Below are 22,093 nucleotides of genomic sequence, written 5' to 3' on the forward strand. Positions count from 1 at the left end.
GCTGTAAGACTCAATGCACAGTGAGCAACAAGTAAACTAGACAAGCAGAAATAAAAACAGATACTGAGATCTTGAGTTCAAAAAACACGTGATAGCCAGATCGGTTAGACTAGTAATTTAAGTCCCCGAGCTCTAATACCAATTGAAAAAACACGTGAGTCTTGAATGCAAGATTTATCTCTTAAAAACTTTGATTTATTTCAATTATAAAGCTGGACTAGATGAAAACATATTCTAGATATAATAAAGAGCACGAAATAAATAGCAGTAAAAGAAAGCATGCACCAGGATATGTTCACGCAGTTCGGAGCCTCACTCCTACGTCTGCGGGGCCACTCACATCAACCCAAATCCACTATGATAAAAACGGAGTACAAGAGGAGAGTTAATTACACACTAAAGTATAACCTATAACTACTCCAGAACCTACTCCAGTGGATCCGATGTGCAGGCGTTCTTCATTGCTTCATGATCTGATTACAAGATCTTCTTCACACTCAACAATACAGGATGTATTTGGTATAGATGCACCAAGATTTTCAGAGTAAAACTATATGAAAGAGTGCATAATGGAATGCTAATTAAGGTAGCATTACATATAGGTTGTAAAGGTTGTTTTGATCCTCAAAACATGCATTCTTCTCTTCCTTGATTTCGGCTGCTCCATTAGATTTAGATCTCCCCATTGATAGGGTCTTGAATAAATACTTTGAACAAGCTACATACCTCCTGGATTACTTCCTTGCGTTGATCCAGTCAACTACTCCAGACGACGTGACTAATCCAGCAACTAATCCAGTACTACTTTGACAACTAATCTAAGCCAATAATAAAGAGGTTTAAATGTGCAATATATTTACACTTACAATCATTTAGTGAAGGGAATGGCACTTAACCTACCTAATGGAAAACAAGCAGAGGTAGCACACGTGGGAGATATTAAAATGAAGAATAGTTTGTGTCTGAGAAATACTTTGCATATACCGTCATTCAATTTCAATATCATATATCTTAGCAGGCTTCTTCAAGACTCATCTCATGAATTAATTTTTACTTCACATCAATGCATCCTTCAGGGAATCATGGGAAGACATTGGTTTTTGCTAAGGAATGAAACGGCTTATATTTGATGCTTGAAACACCAGGAATTCAAACATCTGGTCCTAAACATTTTGCTATGCCTTGTAGAACTAAAGTATGGCATCAAAGGCTAGGACATTTCCCTTTGAATAAGATGCATTTGCTTACTGATGTTCATGTTTCTCATTCCAAGAAAATAGCATGAGATGTTTGCCACTTTGCAAAACATAAGAGATTACCTTTCCCTTTAAGCAATACAATGTCTAAAGTGTGTTTTGAATTGATTCATGTTGATATTTGGGGGCCTTTTGTTGTTCAGTATTTGGGAGGGGAAAGGTACTTTCTAACAATTGTAGATGATCATTCACGATACACGTGGATCCATTTGATGAAAAGCAAATCTGAAACACGAAGCCTAATGAAGATGTTTCAAAAGATGGTTCATACTCAATTTGGTCTCACAGTTAAGACTATCAGAAGTGATAATGGTCTGGAGTTTGATATGAAGGACTTCTTTGCTGAAAATGGAATAATCCACCAGAAAACCTGCGTCAACACACTGCAACAAAACGCAGTAGTTGAACGTAAACATCAGCATATTTTAAATGTCGCTAGGGTATTAAGATTTCAAGCTAATCTTCCCTTAAAGTTTTGGGGACAATGCATCCTACATGCAGTTTTTCTTATTAATCATCTCCCGTCACCTATCATCGAATGGTCAAGTCCTTACAAGAGGCTATATGGGAAGGAGCCGAATCTTAACACCCTCAAGGTTCTTGGATGCTTATGTTATGCCTCCACCTTGCCTCAATCAAGACACAAAATGGATCCTAGAAGCAGAAAATGTGTCCTTATTGGAGTGCCTGCAAACATAAAAAGGTACTTAGTATATGACTTGCATGATCACTCTATTTCTATCTCACGTGATGTTATTTTTTATGAAGGACAATTTCCTTTTGCCAACAAGGAACACCAACTTGCTGATGATATGCACTCACTAGATGGCCCTCCTCTGCCTATAATTCCCACATTCAACTGTGAGGAATTTGAATTCCATGCTTCTCACAACAATCAAACACACGTTGCTAATAATCCAATGGATAGTAGGGGTCCTTGAACACCAGCTAGCCGCACAGTATTCCAGATCACCCCACTCCCATGCAGACTACTCAAGACAACAACTCTATCCTTGAACCATTGGATAATAGAGATGATGGAATAATGGAAAATGTTGTACATGAACCAATGGATAATAGCAAGTCTTCGACTAGTCACTCTCCAATTGACTTTGGCAGTTCCTCACACTCCGCCCAAAACAACATTGATGAAAGCATAAATACATCTCCTACACAGCCAAGACGATCCACCAGGCAGCGTCACGTGCCAAGCCGCCTACAAGACTATTATTGTGAGTCTGTTGTGATTACTACCCCTCATCTCCTATCAAAGGTCATCTCTTATGACAATCTTGAAACACCACACCAAGTTTTCTCAATGGCCGTTACTGCCATCAATGAGCCACAAACTTACTCCCAAGCTGTTAAGCACGAGTGCTGGAGGAAAGCAATGGATGCAGAGATTGATGCTCTACAACAAAACCAGACTTGGGAGCTAACAGACCTCCCTCCTGGCAAGAGCCCCATAGGGTGCAAATGGGTCTACAAAACCAAGCTAAACGCAGATGGAACAATAGAACGGCACAAGGCAATATTGGTTGCAAAAGGTTATACCCAACAACTCGGGGTAGATTACTTAGAAACTTTCTCTCCGGTTGCAAGGATCACAACCATTCGTACATTCCTTGCAGTGGCAGTTTCGAAAGCATGGCCTATCCACCAAATGGATATCAATAACACATTTCTCCACGGGGACCTCAATGAAGAAGTCTACATGATGTTGCCCTTGGGATTCCAGAATGAGAAACCTAACCAAGTCGGCTGGCTGTTAAGATCTTTATATGGCCTCAAACAAGCCAGTAGAAGTGGAACGCAAAGTTGAGTGATGCGTTGTGTGGTATCGGGTTCATGCAATCTAAATCAGATCCATCTCTGTTCACCAAAGGGAATGCTGCCAACTTCATTGCTTTGCTCGTTTATGTTGACGATATCCTATTCACAAGCGCCAAGTTGGATCTCATCCAGGAACTGAAACTCTTTCTGGACAACACATTCAAAATCAAAGATTTGGGAGCCCTTGGTTACTTCCTAGGGATTGAAGCAAAGATAACCAAGAAGGGTCTAAATTTGTGACACCGAAAATATGCACTGGAGATTCTAGAAGACGCTGGTTTCATTGGATGCAAATCTGCAAGCACCCCAATGATACAAAACATGAAACTCAACCTTGATGGTGAACCTCTTGCAGATCCCAGTACCTACAGAAGACTGGTAGGGAAGCTACTATACCTAACGGCCACAAGACCTGACATATCATTCCCATACAGCAATTAAGCCAATTTGTAAATGCCCCCCCATAGATCAACATCTGACCGCTGTTCATCGTGTGCTAAGGTATATTAAAGCCTCACCAGGTCAAAGTCTTCTCTACCCTACAAATATGGATATGCAGCTCAAAATTTTTTTCAGATTTCGATTCGGCATCATGCAGTGAAACTAGGAGGTTAATCACGGGTTACTGTATGTTTCTTAGTCCAGCATTGATCTCATGGAGATCCAAAAGCAGGCTACAGTGTCCAAGTCATCATCCGAGGCCGAGTATCGCGCTATGGTTGCCACAGTTTGTGAGGTGCAGTGGCTCACAACTCTCCTCCAAGACCTGCAAGTAAAAATGGACAAACCAGCCACCATGTATTATGATAGCAAGTCATCGATAGCAATTACCGAGAACCATGTGTTCCATGAACGCACCAAACACATCGATATTGACTGTAACATTGTCCAAGAAAAGCGAAACCAAGGGTTAATCAAATTACTGTCATTGTTGTCCTCAAATCAAGTAGCGGTCGGGTTCACCAAGCCACTACCGGTCTCCCTATTTCGCCATTTCGTTTCTAAACTGGGCATACAGAATTTGCATGCTCCAATTTACCGGGGGAGAGGGGGGGGGGGGGGGGGGGATCACTAGCTACTGGCTAAGATTTAATAGCATTTTATTTGAATTTCCTTAACAGTTGAATGAATAAGGGTAATCTCGTAATTGGACTGTGCATTTAAAAGTGATAATATATTATTTTGGAATAAGAGTCAAATAGGCCCTCCAACTGCACAGAATAATGCAATTAGGCCATTGAACCTAAAAAATCAACAATTGAATCCCTAAACTAACAAATTTCAAACAAATCTTTCAATTTACAGGTTTACAACAGGTCAACAAGTCATCATCTCAAATTAATTATTTTTTTAAAAAATAGTTTAAAAATTAATTATTAAAAAAAACAAATAGGACTCCGGCCGGAGCAGTTTCTTCCTCTCAACGGTCGGAGCAGTTTCTTCTTCTGATCGTCCTTATGAGCTTTCTCTTTTATCTGCTTCAATGCCGACATTAGAACAGTGATATCTTCGGAGAGATCGGCATCGAAGTCCTCTTCGAGGATGGCTCGCTTCCGGTTTCGGCTGCTCTGCTCCGATTCCAAAACTCGCTTCTTCGCGCTCGATTTCGTCGCTGACATTTGTGAAACTATTGAAGAGATCGCTGTGTTGGAAGTTGAGGAAGAATGATGAAGATGATAGTGTGTGCTGTGAGAGGAAGTGTGGACAAGTTGTAAGCTTTAGGCGCCAAGGTCGAGTCATAGTGACGAAGTAAAAATAAATAAATAAATAATAATTAAAAAATAATTAATTTGGGAGGATGACTTGTTGACCTGTTGGAAACCTTTCAATTGGAAGAATTGTTTGAAATTGATTAGTTTAAGGACCCAATTGTTGATTTTTTAGATTCAGTGGCCTAATTGCATTATCCTGTGCAGTTCGATGGTCTATTTGACCCTTATTCCTAATTATAAAAAATCAACAAATTTATAATTATATTATAAAGAAAGAACCTGTGCATATTTTATTTGTTTGGGGAAATTAGAGATGTAGACAAGACCTACTGTATTATGGGGGTGATTTTCTAGTTCTGTGCACTGTACCATGTTGTACTGTGATTATGCTATAAGGTTTGGAAAAATTGGACGGTTATATTGGCCACTATATTCTGTGAAGTTAAGCATAATAATCTGTGCATATGTTGTTAGATGGGGAAAAAGGCCAACGAGTGGAATCCACGGATATTCTGTGCATTGTGGCACAAACATTTGTGCAAAACTAGAGGTTTGGGTGGGAAAAAATAGTGTCAATTGAAATTGCGTTAAATACAAGAGCATTTCGCTCTTCAATTATGAATTTTTTTAAAAAAATAAACATAAAATATATAACAGGTCAACGCACTTTGTATTAAAAAGATCAAAATGTCATTTTATTTAACAAAATTTCAACAATTTTGTTGATAGAGGACCAAAATTGGTCATGTCACAATAATAGTAGGACCAAAAGGTGATGTTTTGATAAAAAGAGACTAAAAGTGACTGTCACCTATAAATCTAGGATCAAACATGGAATTAACTCATTCTTAAAATGTATTGTGATGTTTTGATGTGCAATGAGAATGAAATCCTTACAAAATGACAATATTTAAATGATTATGTTATGCCTCTTTAATTTGCTCAAAATTCATACATAGGGCACATCACATTTAGAGAAGGAATCACGGCAGACAGTCTAAATGCTATTATGTTAGAACCCACAATGATAGTTTAGGGTAGATTGCAGACCAAATCTCCACTAAAACATTATCTTAACTAAATTTTCAATACTCTGACAGTGTACTTTTTGTTGTTTTTTTTAAAGACAAAATCTCTTATTATGTCCACTCTCATTACACATGGAACAACTAATTGATCCTCCTTTCATAGATATTTTGATCTTAGAATGACGTGGCTCAGTTTCCTCACGATTCCTTATTTTCTTGGGACGCCATGTCATTCTCCTTGGTATAGGAGCTCCAATTTCTTCAAATTCTGCCCTCGGCCAGAATGATTTCCTTGCCACTTATATAAAGACCTACGTTTTTCAGGAATCCGCCTCATCATAGCAACACGGATATCTTCAAGCATTTGGCACTATAGGCTTTGATCTTACTTTTACGATAGTGCCATTAAAAGCTTTCGACATGTTATTGTCTACAACATCACATTTAACATTCTGCTGGAAGAATGCTTTACACCATAGCTTGGGTGGGTACTTCAGCAAATCCTCACTTGCTTTAGGGTCTCTCTTTGCCAATTCTTTTACAACTTCATCAAATTGTGAGGTAGTTGTTGCCTTTGCACATTTCCAGAATAGTTTCTTGAACACCATGCCTCTATGCTTTTTACTCCAATTTAATTTGCATGAATATGTCGAGCACAGTTTCTTTGCCCTGCTTCTGAAAATAATTGTTAGATCACATTAATTAACCTCTGCACAGAAAGTAGAATGCAAATAGTAAGCGGTAATTTAAAGTAGAATGCAGTAATTTAAATTAATTGTATGTTGAATGCATTAATTTAAAGTAGAATTGCAAGCAATAAGCCGTAAGTATGCTCAGAAAACAAGTAAGCAATAATTTAAAGTAGAATGCAGTAATTTTTAGCATTACACATATCAACACAACACATTCCCACAAAAATTTGTGAATAAAATATCTACAGAAAACTACAACTATTAACAAATTAAAATTTGCAAACCAATATGCAATAAACTCAACACTATCAAATCGAGCTCCAATCGATTCTTACCTCTTTGCACGAAAGCAAAGTCGTCTCAATGTTTATTATCAATAGTTTTGTACTTCCCTGTCTCTTGTACTGATCGATTGAATTGAGAGAGTGAGTTAGGGTCTAATTCGATTGTGAGTTGAGAGAGCGAGAGAGCGTAAGAGAGATAGAGAGATCGAAGGTAGCAGAGGATAAGAGAATTATGGCTTAATTCGATCTGAGTGAGTGCGGTTTTTTTTTTAAAAAATAATTTCACTTATGATAGATAGTGTAAATCATCATTCACATTGGCAACAACTAAGCATTTACCGGCTGAGTTAGGAATAAATGGGCTTAATTGACTTATTTTACCGATTTAGGGGACTTACACGAAGTTTTTTTTTTTTTTTTTGTTTTTTACTTAGGGGGACAATTGCATTATTCGGTTCACTTAGGAGGCCGATTTGACCATTTTACACACACACACACACACACACACACACACACACACACACACACACACATATATATATATATATATATATATATATATATATATATATATATATATATATATATATATAAAGTTCGGATATTCAGGCAGGTTAAATATCCATTATCCAACCCTCACCATGAATTTAAATAAATCGCATGAACTATCGGTCCAATTCGATTTTTAGTCGGATACCTTCTTCGTGGGCTATATTGGGTTACGTGTCAGGCGGGTTAATCAGGTTGGATGGGTCCTAAACAACCTTACATAAACATAAGAGTATGTACATAATGGGAGGTCATGAGATCGAGTCTCAGTGAAGGCGGTGTTGACTCTTTGTGCTTCAATAGGTTAAAAAAGTATAGATGAACAGATACTACAATGTAATAGCGTCAGTAGCTTCCAAAAAAAAAAGTATGTACATAATATGTTATGAGTTATGACAGTCACTATTATCTCTCACAGATACTACAGTTGAAGCTACAATTCCATTGAACAATTACTGAAGATTCATAAAGCATATATTATAAGTTCACAAAAATTGATTCTACAATTTCACAAAAACAGTACCATAATTTCATAAGTCTAATTACAAATGATTAAAAATATACTGTTAATCTTAGCACATATTAAACACATAATAAATTAAAACCTACACCGAAACAAGCAAATTATATTTGAATCAAATTTAACATAAATATTAAACTAATTAATTTGAAACATAAAAAACAAATAAAAATTTGAACACACATTAAAACAAAACAAACCCAACGTTTTAAAAAGGGAAAACGACACATTTTCCCCATGAATTATTTAAGTGACTGTTTTTTCTCCTGATATGTTAAATGGACATATTTACCCTTAAAATAAATATTTCCTTTATTTTTTTTCTCCAACAAATTATAACCACAAATTGGTTCAAACTGAACAGACACTATAGTAACCAAACAGAAAGGTTCTGATGACAATTTAGAACTGAACCCGATATTTAGAGTTTATTAAAATCGCGAACCGAAACTGCCATCATGTTTTGAATTGAAAAAATAAAATACATCAATTGTTGAATTTAGAATATTTTAAAAATAAAAAATAAAATTTTAAAAGAAAGCTTGAACCATCAGTTCAAATTGGATCAGAAACCGTGAACTTACGATCAAAATCAAAATCAAAATCAAATTTAGGTTATATATACTTATATGTGATAATCAGAATAAATGCGAAAAAGAACATACAATATTTACAAATATTATAATTCTAATTTTTAAGCTAATGCTAGTAGTTGTTCTGATTCAAACCTCCAGTTCACGGTTTACGGTTCATGATCCATTTTTTTAATTCACGATTTTAATAAACTGAAACCCAAATATTGGGTTTTGGTTCTGAATCATAACTGAAAATTTTCGATTTGATTGCTATAGTGTCTAGTTCATTTCGAACCGAACCGTGGTCATCCCTACGTGTAAGCAATAATTTGTAAAAGAATAAAAATAAATAAAATATTTATTTTAAGAGTAGAAATGTTCATTTAATATATCAGGAGAAAAACCGCCACTTTATAATAATTGAAGGACTAATGTAGATACATAAGGATATAATTCAGGGAGAAAAAATGTCATTTCCCCTTTAAAAAACATGAAATTGAAGAAGTTTCGCCAATGTCAAATTCTAACTCATCACATGCACCCTCCATAACTCGATGGGGTGTTTGGTTGGATGTAATTTAGTTGTAATTAACTTGTAATTCAATGAAAGCTTTAATTACAGTGTTTGGTTGGAAGGAATTGTAATTTCATGGAATTGCAATTCCCTCCTTTTGTTGAATTGCAATTCATGGGGTACCCCAATGAATTGCAATTCAATGCTTTTGGGAAAAGGAAAAAGTGTAAGAAATAACAAAAATACCCTTGTTGATTGTTATTATTATTATTACACAATGACATTTTAGTTTTTATACCACTTTTTTCTTCTCATCCTCAATAATTTTATTTTTCCCTACCAAACAATATAATTTGAATTCCTACATTATTCCTACCTTATTCTTTTCCCACCGAATTACAATTTCTTTCCTTCCTCTCAACCAAACACCCGTCAATAAAAGGGCGAATACTCTATCAGAGGCAGAGGAAGATGATTTCGATGATGATAACGGTAGCGAGTAGAAGATGGCAAATTATGTTGTGCATCCGTATGCACCACGGATGCAAAAACGACGTCGTTTTGTCAAAATGCGTGTCCTACTTAAAAAAAAAAATCATTTTCGATTCCCAGCAACAACACTATGTTATTCATTTTTTAGTTCATTCATTCTGGATTTTTAGTTATGAAATTCTAGATGTATAGTTATGCAATTCTGGATGTGTAGTTTATGAAGTTATGGATGTGTAGTTATGCAATTCTGGATTTATAATTATGAAGTTATGGATGTGTAGTTATACAATTCTGGATGTATAGTTATGAAGTTATGGATGTGTAGTTATGCAATTCTGGATTTATAGTTATGAAATTATAGATGTGTAGTTATGCAATTCTGGATTTATAGTTATGAAATTATGGATGTGATTAAATTATGGATGTGTAGTTATGCAATTCTAAATTTTTTTTAAAAAAAGTTAGACGTCAAAACGACGTCGTTTTTGCATCCAGATGCACCATGCATGGGCACAACATAACGCTCCGTAGAAGATGTACACAGTTTGATGTGTAGAGATGATGATTTACGCAATTTTTTTTTTTTTTTGAAAAGAGCCTGTGCGGCATTTATTCGAAATATGCTGAAATAGAGTCTGGCGGGTCTAAGTCCGCGTACATACTAGATAGGTGATTAGTTGCAGAAGAAGCTAATGTATGCGCTAAATAATTGTCTAGTCTAGGAACATAATGAATTAAGCAGTAATCAAAAGATGCCATACTAGTTTTGCAACTATCAATGGCATAGCCTAAATAAGAGCGCAATGAGTGTGTTGTAGACGAAAGATATTGTTGGAGCACCAAACAATCTGTGTAGAGGTCTATATCTGTTTCTTCTCGGTGTCTGAGCCATGACAAAGCTTCTTTGCATGCGAAAGCCTCCGCCATTAAGGGCGAAAAACAGTGCATGATAGGGGTGGTCATCGCCGACACATAGCATCCTCGTGAATCCAATATAATAGCCCCCATTGCTGCCTTGTTTGTTGTTGGATCGTACGTCGCATCGAAATAACATTGATTCCTCCCGTTGTGCGTAGTATTGTGTTGGACGGTTGCTGAAAATTCCCGTGATAATGGCAGTGTTTCGGCCTCCCCTTCTCCCATAATTGCTGCGCCTTCCCTCGGGCAGTAGACTGCCGCAACTGGCGGTAAAATAGCAGCCGGCATCGTGGTGATGGCTTGCGGACTTCTTCGAGCGGGATGTGCCTCTTTCCATGCATTGACGGATGACAACGCCATTGCTATCACGTTTTGGGGCCTGGGCAACTTTGCTTCCCATACAGCTCCATTTCTCGTTCGCCATATGAAATACAAGAGAGCCACTGCATAAATAATCCCATCATCATCTAAAATATTCAACAAATCATTAAACCAATCACTGAAAATATTTGTGGCACTATTGGGGATTGGAATGTTGGATCGTGCCCAAATGTTCATCGTATAACCACAAGTGATCAAAGAATGCACAAGATTCTCATGCTCAACTCCACACATTGCACAAGTTGGATCAATATCAACTCTCTTTATAAGTAAATTCTCCGTAGTAGGCAATTTGAAACATAGAGAATATGATTATATTGATTGACGTTGTTAACGATGGAAAAAGAGAAGGTAAGAAATGATGCCATTTTGGACCAGGGTCTAAATCATGATATAATTTACATAAAAAATGAGATATTAGTCAAAGATATTTGTCACAAATGATTACGTGAATTCGGGTCCACCTTGTAAGGTGAACCATTGTTCAAATGTTCATAATTTATCTACTAAAAATTTATAATTTGTACGCTACGATCACACAATGTTAACATATATGTAATTGATTACCTTTTTTTGTATTCACAAATTTCTTTCAAATACTACCGTCACACACTATTAAAGTATTAATATATTAGGATTTGATGACCCTGTATTATATTCACAATTCCCTTCTACCGTTGTTATGTGTTTTTGACTTAGAAACATAATTTATATTCTAAAAGTTTACAATTCCAATACAAAAAATATACTGGTACAATTTATACGTCGTTTAGAACCAAGGTCCACCTTGCAAAGTGGACCCTAGCTCATGGTATAACAACTTGATATTTGTCTAAAAAAGCATTACTCGGAAGGACCACAACAATTTCAAAAAATTTGTCTAAAATTTGAACCCTAGCTCATGGTATAACAACAATTAGTCCTCTGTTAGTTTAGCTCCGATTTGAAATTGTTGTTATACCATGAGCTAGGGTCCATTTTTAGACAAATATCAAGTTGTTATACCATTTAATGCCCCTATAATGTATTCATGCGTGAAAAATTTGATGCGACAACAAAAGAGTGAAAGGTCCCTAATGCCCTCAAAGTAGAGAGTGAAAGTACTATTATACCTTCACATTAGATGGTGATTTAACCCCAAACAGACGGAGGACCATATCGCATAAATTGAATACTTGATGACTTAATCGGTCAAAAAAAAGTCGAGAACCAATTTGGTACTTTCGCCATAGTCGTGGGACTAAAATGGTAGTTTACTCAACTTTATTCGTTTGAGTTGTGCAAAGCTGCATTTGCACGCGCTACTATTCTCCAAGTCCCACGTGCCTGGTGCACGTGAAATACCTTCCGGAATTCAGATCGACAAATTACCCGGGAAGGAGCCGTTTTAGTTTAAATTCAAAATTCAAATTCAAACTTCCTCTCCTCTTTGAATACCAAACCCAAGAAACCTCTCTAAACTTTTCCTACTAAAATTCTGTCTCATAATCTCATACCTTATCCAAAGTATAGCATTTCCTAGCTCTCGGGTTTTTTTTTACTGATGTTTTCTTGATTTTAGTTAATATTATTTTTATTTCGAAAGATGGATTTTCACAGCATGAAAAGGAAGGAACTTCAAGAGCTGTGCAAGAACCATGGCGTTCCTGCGAATTTATCGAATGTCGAAATGGCCAACAGGCTTTCTTCCATTTTTAAGGTAACCCATTTCTCGACTTCCCCTTCCGCTCCTTTAATTTTGAGCTAATTTCGAAGTAGATAGTGTCTTTTTCCCAAGAGTGGGTAGAAAACTAGAAATATTATGTTTGAGATTGATTGAGAGCGTAATTCTTTTGTTCAGGGAAGTGAAAAAGAAAAGCCCATGATTCGTGGGCGGTCGTGTTTGAAGGCGGTGGATGATGGTGAGTGTGAAAATGATTCGGATGGTGTAGATAGGAAGGCCAAGAAAGTTAGGTTTAGCCCTGAAAATGAGCTGATTGAGTTCACTAAATCAATTGCAAAAAGGGGGTGTAGGAGGAAATCGAGGATGGGCAATTCTTGCTTGATTCTTGAGAATGCCTGTAGTGTTGAGCTAAACCGAAGAGCAGCAAAGAGAAGCCCGGTTAGAGTCACCCGGTCACGGGGACTATCAATTTTGGATGGTGGGGATGCTGAGAAGAAGGTAACCAAAAGGGGGTCGAATGGTAACGGTAGAGTAGAGAAATTATCTTCTGATAATGAAGTTAGAGTAGCCACAAGGAGAGCATTGAGGAATAGAGAGATGCAAGATGAAGGGTCGAGAGAAAGGCAACAAAACCCGGGTAGTGCCAAAGGGATTGAGGATGTTTCGGAGAGTAAACAGATTGGCGAGGAACCTCAAGGTGCATTTAGGCGATCTAAGAGGAATGCAGCTAAGAAGGATAATGAAGATGTTGGTAAAAATGAAAACAATAATGGGGGAAGGTTGGATAGAAAGCAGGCACTTTTAGAAGTTGAAGCTTCAGAATTGGAGATAACAGTGGAAGGGAAAAAAGAAAGAGAGGATGATAATGCAGGGTTGAGAAGAAGTGGAAGACAGAGTAAGCAAGGTCCATTAGGCAGTCATGAAGTTCTTCAAAGTCAAGATGTTTTGGAGGAACCCAAAAAGGAGCTGAGGAGATCAAAGAGGAATGTTACACTTGCCAAAGACACAGTAATGTTTGATGAGAACAAAAACTCTGGGAAGGTAAGGTTGGGAAGAAATCAGATTAAATTGGAAGCGAAAACTTGTAAACGGGAGGCTGCTGGAGTCAAGATTGCTGAAGATAGTTTTGCTTCTTCTAATGCTAGTAATGGCGAAAACAGAGCTTGCACAAAGAGATTGTTGAGGAACAAAAAGGTTGCAGTTAGTGAGGACATTGATGAAGGATTGAAGAAAATGGGAGGACAAACAAGTATGAGAAATGAGAAATCTGGTGAGGAAGGTCCTCAAAACAAACAGATTGAAGAGGAACTAAACAAGGGACTGAGGAGATCAAAGCGTACTGCAGCCAAAATGGATGAATCACAGTATCCATACCAGGGAATTGGTAAAGGCAAAATGGTTAGAAAGGAGCAGAAAACCAGAAGTCAGTTTGCCAAGAGTGTGGAAGCATCTATACTTGAGGCTATGCCTGCAACTGAAATTGCAGCTTTGGAAAAAAATGAAGTTGGTAAAGAACCAGCAAAAGCTACAATTGGAAGTAGCCCACAAAACTCTATGATGCCTTTGCTTGAGAAAGCTGCCAAAGAGACAGAAGCTTCCTCATTTGGTGCTATGTCTGAAACTGAAACTGCAGATGAGAATAGATTAGAAGTGCTTATTCAAGTTGAAGAACCAAGAAGTATTTCACCTAAAAGTTCTTCATTTAACACTCGGTTTGAAACTGAAAGTGCAGCTGAGACTAGATTAGAAGTGGTTAATCAAGTTGGAGAAGGAACAAGTGCTTCACCTAGAAGAGCTACTGGACAAAAATCCCGGACAACCTTTGGAAATTTTCATCAAAATATGAACCAAAATTTATCAAGTCATTCAACTTCGAATGCCAGTCTTGAGGTGGAGGTCATTAAAGATGATGAGATGTCTGAAGCTGATGGGCTGAAGCATAAAACTGTTATGTTTTACTGCAATTCATCCATTGATGGACAAGTTGATTCTAGCAAAACTGTTGCAAGCAGGGAATTAAGCAACGACTCAAGCAAATCATTTGATGAACACGAAGGAACAGTGGCAGAAGAGATGAGGACATCTAGAAGGAATGCTTCTGATGAAACTGGGAGAATTCACAATGCTACTGTGGATGCTGCAGTGGAAAAAGAATCATGTAATAAGAAGAGCACACCTGCTGAAACTTCTTCCCAACAGTTAAGGGTTGATGCTACTAGAGATGATAAAATTGTACAACCAGTTGGTGAAGACAGAGATTCTGGAAACAAAAATATGGCATTGGGAGTTTCCATAGCTGAGGACTTAACAAAGATTAATGAGCAATGCACCCATGTTGCTCTGTTGTCTGGGACAACAGATACAGAAACCACAAAAGAACCAGCTAGTACTGAGCCCCTTATGGATGAATCTTGCTTGGAAGGAAATGAATCTGAAGAGACAAGACATACAAAAAATCAAGTTTCTCCTAACAATGTTGGTGACAGAATAGGAGAAGTGGGGGAATTAAAAATTCCTCAATTGGTTAGTGGAGTTGAGTATTCACGTTCTGACCTTGTTGACTTACACACTAATACTGAAGTCCAAATAGTGGATATTCCAGTGACTGAGTCAAAGGGCTTTGCTGAAATGGTGAAAATTTCAATGGAGGTGAATGTAGAGAATTCATTGGATGACTTAGAAGTTGCTAATTTGGCTGAGCAAGAACCATCTGAAGACTTTAATGTTGACTTAGATAGTGCTTCCATTGAGGCCAACTCCACAATCGATTGCTATAGATCCAATGGTCAATTGTACTTGACAGGTTAGAATGTATTGATTGTTAAAGAGCTAATGGTCTATTGTACTTTACATGTTAGTATATTTGAGATTAATGATTATATCTCTATTCATGTAAAGACATAATTTTTCTCTGTCTATGTTTCAGCTGGTGTAAAAGAGATGCAGAAAGAGGAGTTGACAGAGATTGGCTATGCTGAATCTGTAGGCAAAGAAGATGAAATTGCAGGAGAAAATGAAATGGTTGTAATAGCTGAGCCACTGAACATAGCTAATGAAAAAAGTCCAGAAACCCAAGTTTCCTTAGCAGAAGACAGAATGAGTAATGGGGAGAAGAAATCACTACAGATTGGGGACTGCACTCAAGTTGCTGTATTGTCTTGTGTAGAAGTTACAGATATCCTCAATGAACCAATGAATTCTGGAAGCTTCATTGATGATACTATTATGAGTAGCAAAAAATTTGAAGAGTCAGCTAAGCAAACCAGGCAAAGGTCCTCCCCCAAAGTTGGCAATATAAAAAAAATGGAAGAAGTGAATAGCCCTCAATTGGAGAATGCAGTTAAGGAGTCATTCTCTGAACTTCTTAATTCTCACACTGATCATGTGGAGCAAGAGAAAGTTCTTGTAGATGAAATAAAAGACTTCTCTGATAAAGTTAACATTTCATTGGAAAAGAATGCTGAGAAATCACTGGGTGGCTTAGTAGGTTATAATCTTGTTCACTGTAAAACATATGAAGGCATAGATGTTGATAGAGAAAAAGAGAAGGAAGAAGTGAATAGCCCTCAATTGGAGAATGCAGTTAAGGAGTCATTCTCTGAACTTGTTACTTCTCACACTGATCATGTGGAGCAAGAAAAAGTTCTTGTAGATGAAATAAAAGACATCTCTGATAAAGTCAACATTTCATTGGAAGAGAACACTGATAAGTCACTGGGTGGCATAGTAGGTTATAATGTGTTTCACTGTGAAACATATGATGGCGTAAATGTTGACAGAGAAGAAGAGATTGAAGAAGTAAATAGTCCTCAATTGGATAATGCAGTTAACGAGTCATTCTCTGAACTTGTTACTTCTCACACTGATCATGTGGAGCAAGAGAAAGTTCTTGTAGATGAAATAAAAGACTTCTCTGATAAAGTTAACATTTCATTGGAAGAGAATGTTGAGAAACCACTGGGTGGCTTAGTAGGTCATAATCTTGGTCTCTGTAAAACATATGATGGCATAAATGTTGATAGAGAAAAAGAGATGGAAGAAGTGAATGGCCCTCAATTGGAGAATGCAGTTAAGGAATCATTCTCTAAACTTGTTACTTCTGACAATGATCATGAGGAGCAAGAAAAAGTTCTTGTAAATGAAATAAAAGACTTCTCTGATAAAGTCAACATTTCATTGGAAGAGAATGCTGAGAAGCCACTGGGTGGCTTAGTAGTTCATTGTCTTGGTCTCTGTAAAACATATGATGGCATAAATATTGATAGAGAAAAAGAGATGAATGAAGTGAATAGCCTTCAGTTGGAGAGTGCAGCTAAGGAGTCATTCACTGAACTTGTTACTTCTCACACTGATCGTGTGGAGCAAGAAAAAGTTCATGTAGATGAAATAAAAGGCTTCTCTGATAAAATTAAATTTTCATTGGAAGAGAATGCTGAAAAGCCACTGGGTGGTTTAGTAGATCATAATCTTGGTCTCTGTAAAACATATGGTGGTGTAAATGTTGACAGAGAAAAAGAGATGGAAGAAGTGAATAGCCCTCAATTGGAGAATGCAGTTATGGAATCATTCTCTAAACTTGTTACTTCTGACAATGATCATGAGGATCAAGAAAAAGTTCTTGTAGATGAAATAAAAGACTTCTCTGATACAGTCAACATTTCATTGGAAGAGAATGCTGAGAAGTCACTGGGTGGCTTAGTTGGTTATAATCCTGTTCACAGTATAACATATGATGGCATAAATGTTGATAAAGATACTGTTCCTTATGAGATCATCTCCCCAACTAAGGCCTATGGATGTATTGATCAATCAGATTTGACAGGTTATTTTTTATTTCATTATTATTTTTTATGATTATTGATTATTCTAATTATTCAAGAAAAGTACTAAAGTTTTATTACTAATTTGCAGCGGATACAGAGGAGAAGCAGACTGAGGAAGTGGCAGAGCTTCAATATGCATGTTCATTGAGCAAAGGCATAGGCTCTACCTTTCAATTGGTTGAACATGCTGTTAGAGGTGAACTTTCAGGTGAAAAGAAGCTGGCTGTAAATGCAGCAGACAGTGTCAATAGCTTTGCCACCATGAAAGTGTCCAATGATGTTCTACAGGACACCCTAGATGATAGACCTGGAGAGAACCTTGAAGATGGATGCCAAAGATTTGAAAAAGCTGGTTTTGTTGATTCAAGTGAAAAGCATAAATGTGATGCTTCCATACTAGAGCTTCATGCAGGAAATGCAGAGAACATAGGTGCTGGATATCTCTATAAATTAACAATTCTTAACTGTTCTTAATTAAGGTCCAATATCCATTTCCCTTTTTGTGTGTATTTGTATCAAATTAAATAATGAAAATGCATTGGTAAAGTTGCAGAACCTGCTAGTACTGCGGATTGGAAGAAAGCATTGCAACTTGGGGAACAATCAAGCAAGCTTAGAAACAGTATTGAGTTTGTCTTTGTTGAAGGAGAAGAAATACTTAAAGATGGAGACTTGGAGGATCAGGGCATTCAGGTGGATGCCCCTGATAATGATGGTAAACCTTCAGTATCTGATGCAACTGAAAGGAGAAGTGAGACTAGCCTACAAGAAGCTGGAGGCAGCAATGCTGAAGGTTAAACTGGGATAGCTTTTTGTTTTTCTCTCTATGAGTGTTTTGTAGTCACATAACACCACTATGTCCTTAGAGTATCAGATTAATCAGCATCCAGTTATTTACTAATCTCAAAGGGCTATTTAGGCATTTTACTGATACAAGTTCCTTTTTGTTTTCAACAGGTTCTGTTAATAATGTTGAACATGAGCATTTTCCTCCTTCAGAGTCTAATCTGCAGAAGCATGGTTAGTTCTTTACCTTCATTAGTGCTTAAGAAACTAATAGAGTCTAATATAATGGACTATATTGCTTAGCTAAACTCAATCTGCTTCATATTTTAGTTGAGTTCATGTAAAGGCATGTTTAACAGGAGAATTTGCAAATGATGCAGGGACTGAAATAAATAATCAAAGAACCCATTCCAATGGTCTAGAAACAGGAAGAGCCCTATGTGAATGTGAAGATGGATCTGATGTTATGGAATCTGGTTAGTAAAATAGTGGATATTAACATTAGATATCCAATCACTTAATCATAGACTTGATTGCTTCATCAAACTTGTTTCATGATGAATTAGCTTAAAAGTTCGGTTCAGATTCAGTTCCTGGAGTTCTTGATCTCGAGTCTTCATATTGTGTTTCTCCTTCCAAGTGCAGTGATAATGAAGTGCAAAGTTTTATATTGTGGCATTTAGGATTGTAAAATGGATTTTAACTTCAATTTCTTATGCACTTAAATTATATTGTTTGTCTGTTGACAGAAGAACAACTGGGATTGCTGTTCTCCACACCCATCAAAGATGGAAGCACTTGCGAAGAGAATGCCAATGCCTGCTACATGGATAGCAACAAAACATCAGGTCAATTCACAGATGCTTCCATTGCAGGTAACCAAACTATATCAATATTCTTAATTTCTTATAATTGTATTTATAGGAACTTTTATTCCTCATCTACATTTTCTGCTTTGATGAATTTAATTTGCACAAATCTTAACAAATAACAGGTAACGAACTCAGAAAGTTGTTTACAACCTGTGGTGATGTTTCATGCCCCAATGGAAATGATAAGTGCAGAGATCAAAGCGCCAACACCAATGGCTTAGAAAGTCATAGATGCCTCTCTGATTGTGAATGTGGATCTGATAGCACTGAACAAGGTTAGTAAACTTGAAGCTATTGAATATATTACCACTTTCTTCAGAATGCAGTTTTCTTTCTCCAACTTCATGAGGAATAGGATGCTTTCTTTTAAATACTTTTACTTTTTATAATTGCTGTTCCGTTCATTCTTTGTAACGATGCTTTTGATTGTGGTACTCAGAAATACAGGAAATTTATCTCTCAATTCAATTTCTTTTACATTTTAAAGAATTATTTGCCTGATGACAGGTTATCAACTCAGATTATTGTTTTCTACACCAACCAGCATTAAAAGCACTTCTCAAAATGACAGTACACATGGCTTAGAAATGGACAGAGTCCTCTGTGAATGTATAGAAAAATTTGATGCTCTGGAACAAGGTATCTAAAGTAGTTTGGACTGCCATCTATTTGCAATGTTGAGTGTTTCACTGTTTCATGAGGGTATCTTACAATTTTTTTACTGTACCACCACTTTTGTTCATGAAGCTTCACATTGCATTACTCCTTTGAAGTTCGCTATTGATGTTACGAAAGTGTAGAGAAAGAGTTTTTAATGTGTTGTCGTATATTGTCTCAAACTGTCATATATAGAGAATACAAAGCCCTATAAATAGGTGCTATGTCCTACCTACCTAAATCCCTAAACTGCCTAATATATAGAGATTCTATATTATCAAATATATATTCTATAACAATTGACAATGGGCAAGGTTTATTTTCAAATGTTTCATTTTGGATGGGAAATTTGCTCTTGCTATCTCTAGCAGTATTTAAATATGCAGTATCTTATTTGCCTAATCACAGATGATCAACTTAGACTGCTGTTTTCCACACCCAAAAGTGTTAGAGGTACAGATGAAGAGAATGCCAAGGACTTCTACATGGATAAAATGATTGAGGCATCCTATGCAGGTAAGCAATTTACTTTGCATTATACAGATAATTTTATATATTTTATTATGTTTATTTATTGTTGTAATGCACATAGGCCAAACCACACTAAACCATTGAATCCAACTAATTAGTCTGTCTAACCCATGGCCTTATAAACCCATATATTCTGTCTTATTTTATCAATGTGGGACTCTTAACAATCTTCAAAAGAACTGATCAAAATGCTTTTGCTCTTTTTTATGATGCTCTACACTGGATAAATTATTTGTTTCTGTTGATGACAGAACGACCCGATTCTGGTGCCGAGTTTTCTCCTTCAAGCAATCTGAAATTGAACTTATATTTTGGAGGGAATATGGAAGAAAAAGCCCAACAATCACATGTGGAAAATATATGTACTAGTTCCAAATGCAACTACATTAAGAAGGATGACATAAAAGGGTGCCCAACAGCTATGGTTGACAATGACCAAATAATAGCAAACAGCTATCTCTTATTTGATTCTCCATCTAAACTTCACGCCATCACGGACGAAAGAAATGACCTTGATTCCAAATCCAACGAACGCTCAGAACCAGGTCTGAAACCAACACTCCAATCTAGTGCAGAAATTGATTCAGATGGTGATAAAGGTATGCAATGTTTTAGCCATAATATATCTACTTTACTGACTAAAACGAGGAAGCTAGCATGACCCTTGTATGATTTAGGACTTGTTGAAAAGAATGGCTCAAGAGAAGAACAAACTGCAAATAGCCTCTTCTTCTCCGGGGACGGGGAGTTAAACTCCCTGCTGAGAAAGAGTGATACAAGAAGCATTTTGATACATGCAACACCCTACAAAAAACCCATTAGAGTGGACATGAAAGAGAATGCTCCAGCTCTCAAGGGGGGGCTCATTGGCACTTTAACAGCAGCCAGACCAGAAAATCCGCGTCGACCCTTGAAGGATTTGCAGTGGAATGATGGAAAAAATTGATACATATGCTAATATTTTGAAATATAAAGTATTTAGCAGTGCTTTTATATTTTGTTTATTGTGTGTATCCAAGCCAATTTATCTTTGTATGGTGTGCAAGCATATCTCATGCTAATTGTGTGGAAGTGTACTCAATATTTCTAATGGTTTGTGATCTGACAGATACTTAAGCAGTGTTTTTTTATCTTTGTGTTGAAGATTCAAGATTTTCTGCAGAATGCATATAATTGAGTGAAAGTGTACTCAATATATTTTTTATTTTTTTATTCTTTTTTGACCAAAATGGTGGATAGAGATTAGAGATGAACACAGTTTGGTTGGAACTATTTGTTTGAATTACATTGAATACTATAGAACCGGAATCCATACGGTTCCGGTTTCGAAAATATAGGATTAGAAAATTGAAAAAAAAAATTATTAAATGCAAGTCTAAAATTATTATTATTATTTATATAAATAATTTTAAATTTTAAAATAAATACAAGCCTAAATTTTTTATTATTATTGTTATTTCTTTAACTTCAAATTCTGAATGTTTGATCTTAAGTTGTTTTAGAATTTTTTTTTTTAAAAAAAAAAACTTTTTAAAAGTTGAATATGGATAATTTCGAAAATACAAATTGGAAAGTTAAGAAAAATAAAGGTTCAATATGAAATTGCTGGTTTCAATGAGTCAAAATCGAATCTTTCTCGCAAAATTTCATTTTTGATTTCTTGAAACATGGAATTGATAACTAACAGTTTGAATTGAAATTGAATCGTGGGATAATGTTGTTGGGAATTTGAGGAAACTGTAGAAGTATAATTTCCAAAATGGTCATCTGGCTATGGTTTTTTTTTTTTTTTTTATAAATTAGTTTCTTGACTTTTAATTGCACCTAAAATGGTCTTCCGACTATTGAATTTTAAGCTAAAATGGTTCTCTGTTAATTTTGGTGTTAAGTGGGTGTTAAAATGAGAGGTAAAACTGGTAATTCAAGGTTTTCACTATAGTCAGAGAATTACTTTGGGTGCAATTAAAATTCAAATAATCAATTTGAGAAAATGACATAGTCGGAGGA

General features: G+C 36.3%; 2 protein-coding genes across 2 annotated transcripts; one reads left to right on the plus strand and one right to left on the minus strand.

Moving 5' to 3' along the window:
• Positions 1 to 10,064: 10,064 nt before the first annotated feature.
• LOC109151227 lies at positions 10,065 to 10,988 on the minus strand. Its single transcript, XM_019299146.1, has one exon. It carries the CDS (start codon positions 10,986 to 10,988, stop codon positions 10,065 to 10,067), a length of 924 nt encoding a protein of 307 aa, XP_019154691.1.
• Positions 10,989 to 12,187: 1,199 nt separating this feature from the next.
• LOC109151393 lies at positions 12,188 to 21,269 on the plus strand. Its single transcript, XM_019299404.1, has 13 exons — positions 12,188 to 12,453; positions 12,595 to 15,220; positions 15,344 to 17,239; positions 17,329 to 17,670; positions 17,788 to 18,033; positions 18,198 to 18,260; positions 18,386 to 18,502; positions 18,776 to 18,901; positions 19,021 to 19,173; positions 19,406 to 19,537; positions 19,964 to 20,071; positions 20,338 to 20,685; positions 20,755 to 21,269. The coding sequence occupies exons 1-13, from the start codon at positions 12,340 to 12,342 to the stop codon at positions 21,030 to 21,032; spliced, it is 6,549 nt and encodes a 2,182-aa protein (XP_019154949.1). The 5' UTR covers positions 12,188 to 12,339; the 3' UTR covers positions 21,033 to 21,269.
• The last annotated feature ends 824 nt before the right edge of the window (positions 21,270 to 22,093 follow it).

Source organism: Ipomoea nil, unplaced genomic scaffold (genome assembly GCF_001879475.1).
Source record: "Ipomoea nil cultivar Tokyo-kokei standard unplaced genomic scaffold, Asagao_1.1 scaffold2283, whole genome shotgun sequence".
In the NCBI taxonomy this organism is placed as follows: domain Eukaryota; kingdom Viridiplantae; phylum Streptophyta; class Magnoliopsida; order Solanales; family Convolvulaceae; genus Ipomoea; species Ipomoea nil.

Bases quoted from the DNA above. Each gene is read 5' to 3' on its own strand.
- LOC109151227 (XM_019299146.1), bottom strand. From the start codon at position 10,988: ATGTGTGGAGTTGAGCATGAGAATCTTGTGCATTCTTTGATCACTTGT.
- LOC109151393 (XM_019299404.1), top strand. From the start codon at position 12,340: ATGGATTTTCACAGCATGAAAAGGAAGGAACTTCAAGAGCTGTGCAAG. The intron at 19,174-19,405 runs GTTAGTAAACTT...GCCTGATGACAG, and splicing joins ATCTGATAGCACTGAACAAG to GTTATCAACTCAGATTATTG. The intron at 20,072-20,337 runs GTAAGCAATTTA...TGTTGATGACAG, and splicing joins GATTGAGGCATCCTATGCAG to AACGACCCGATTCTGGTGCC.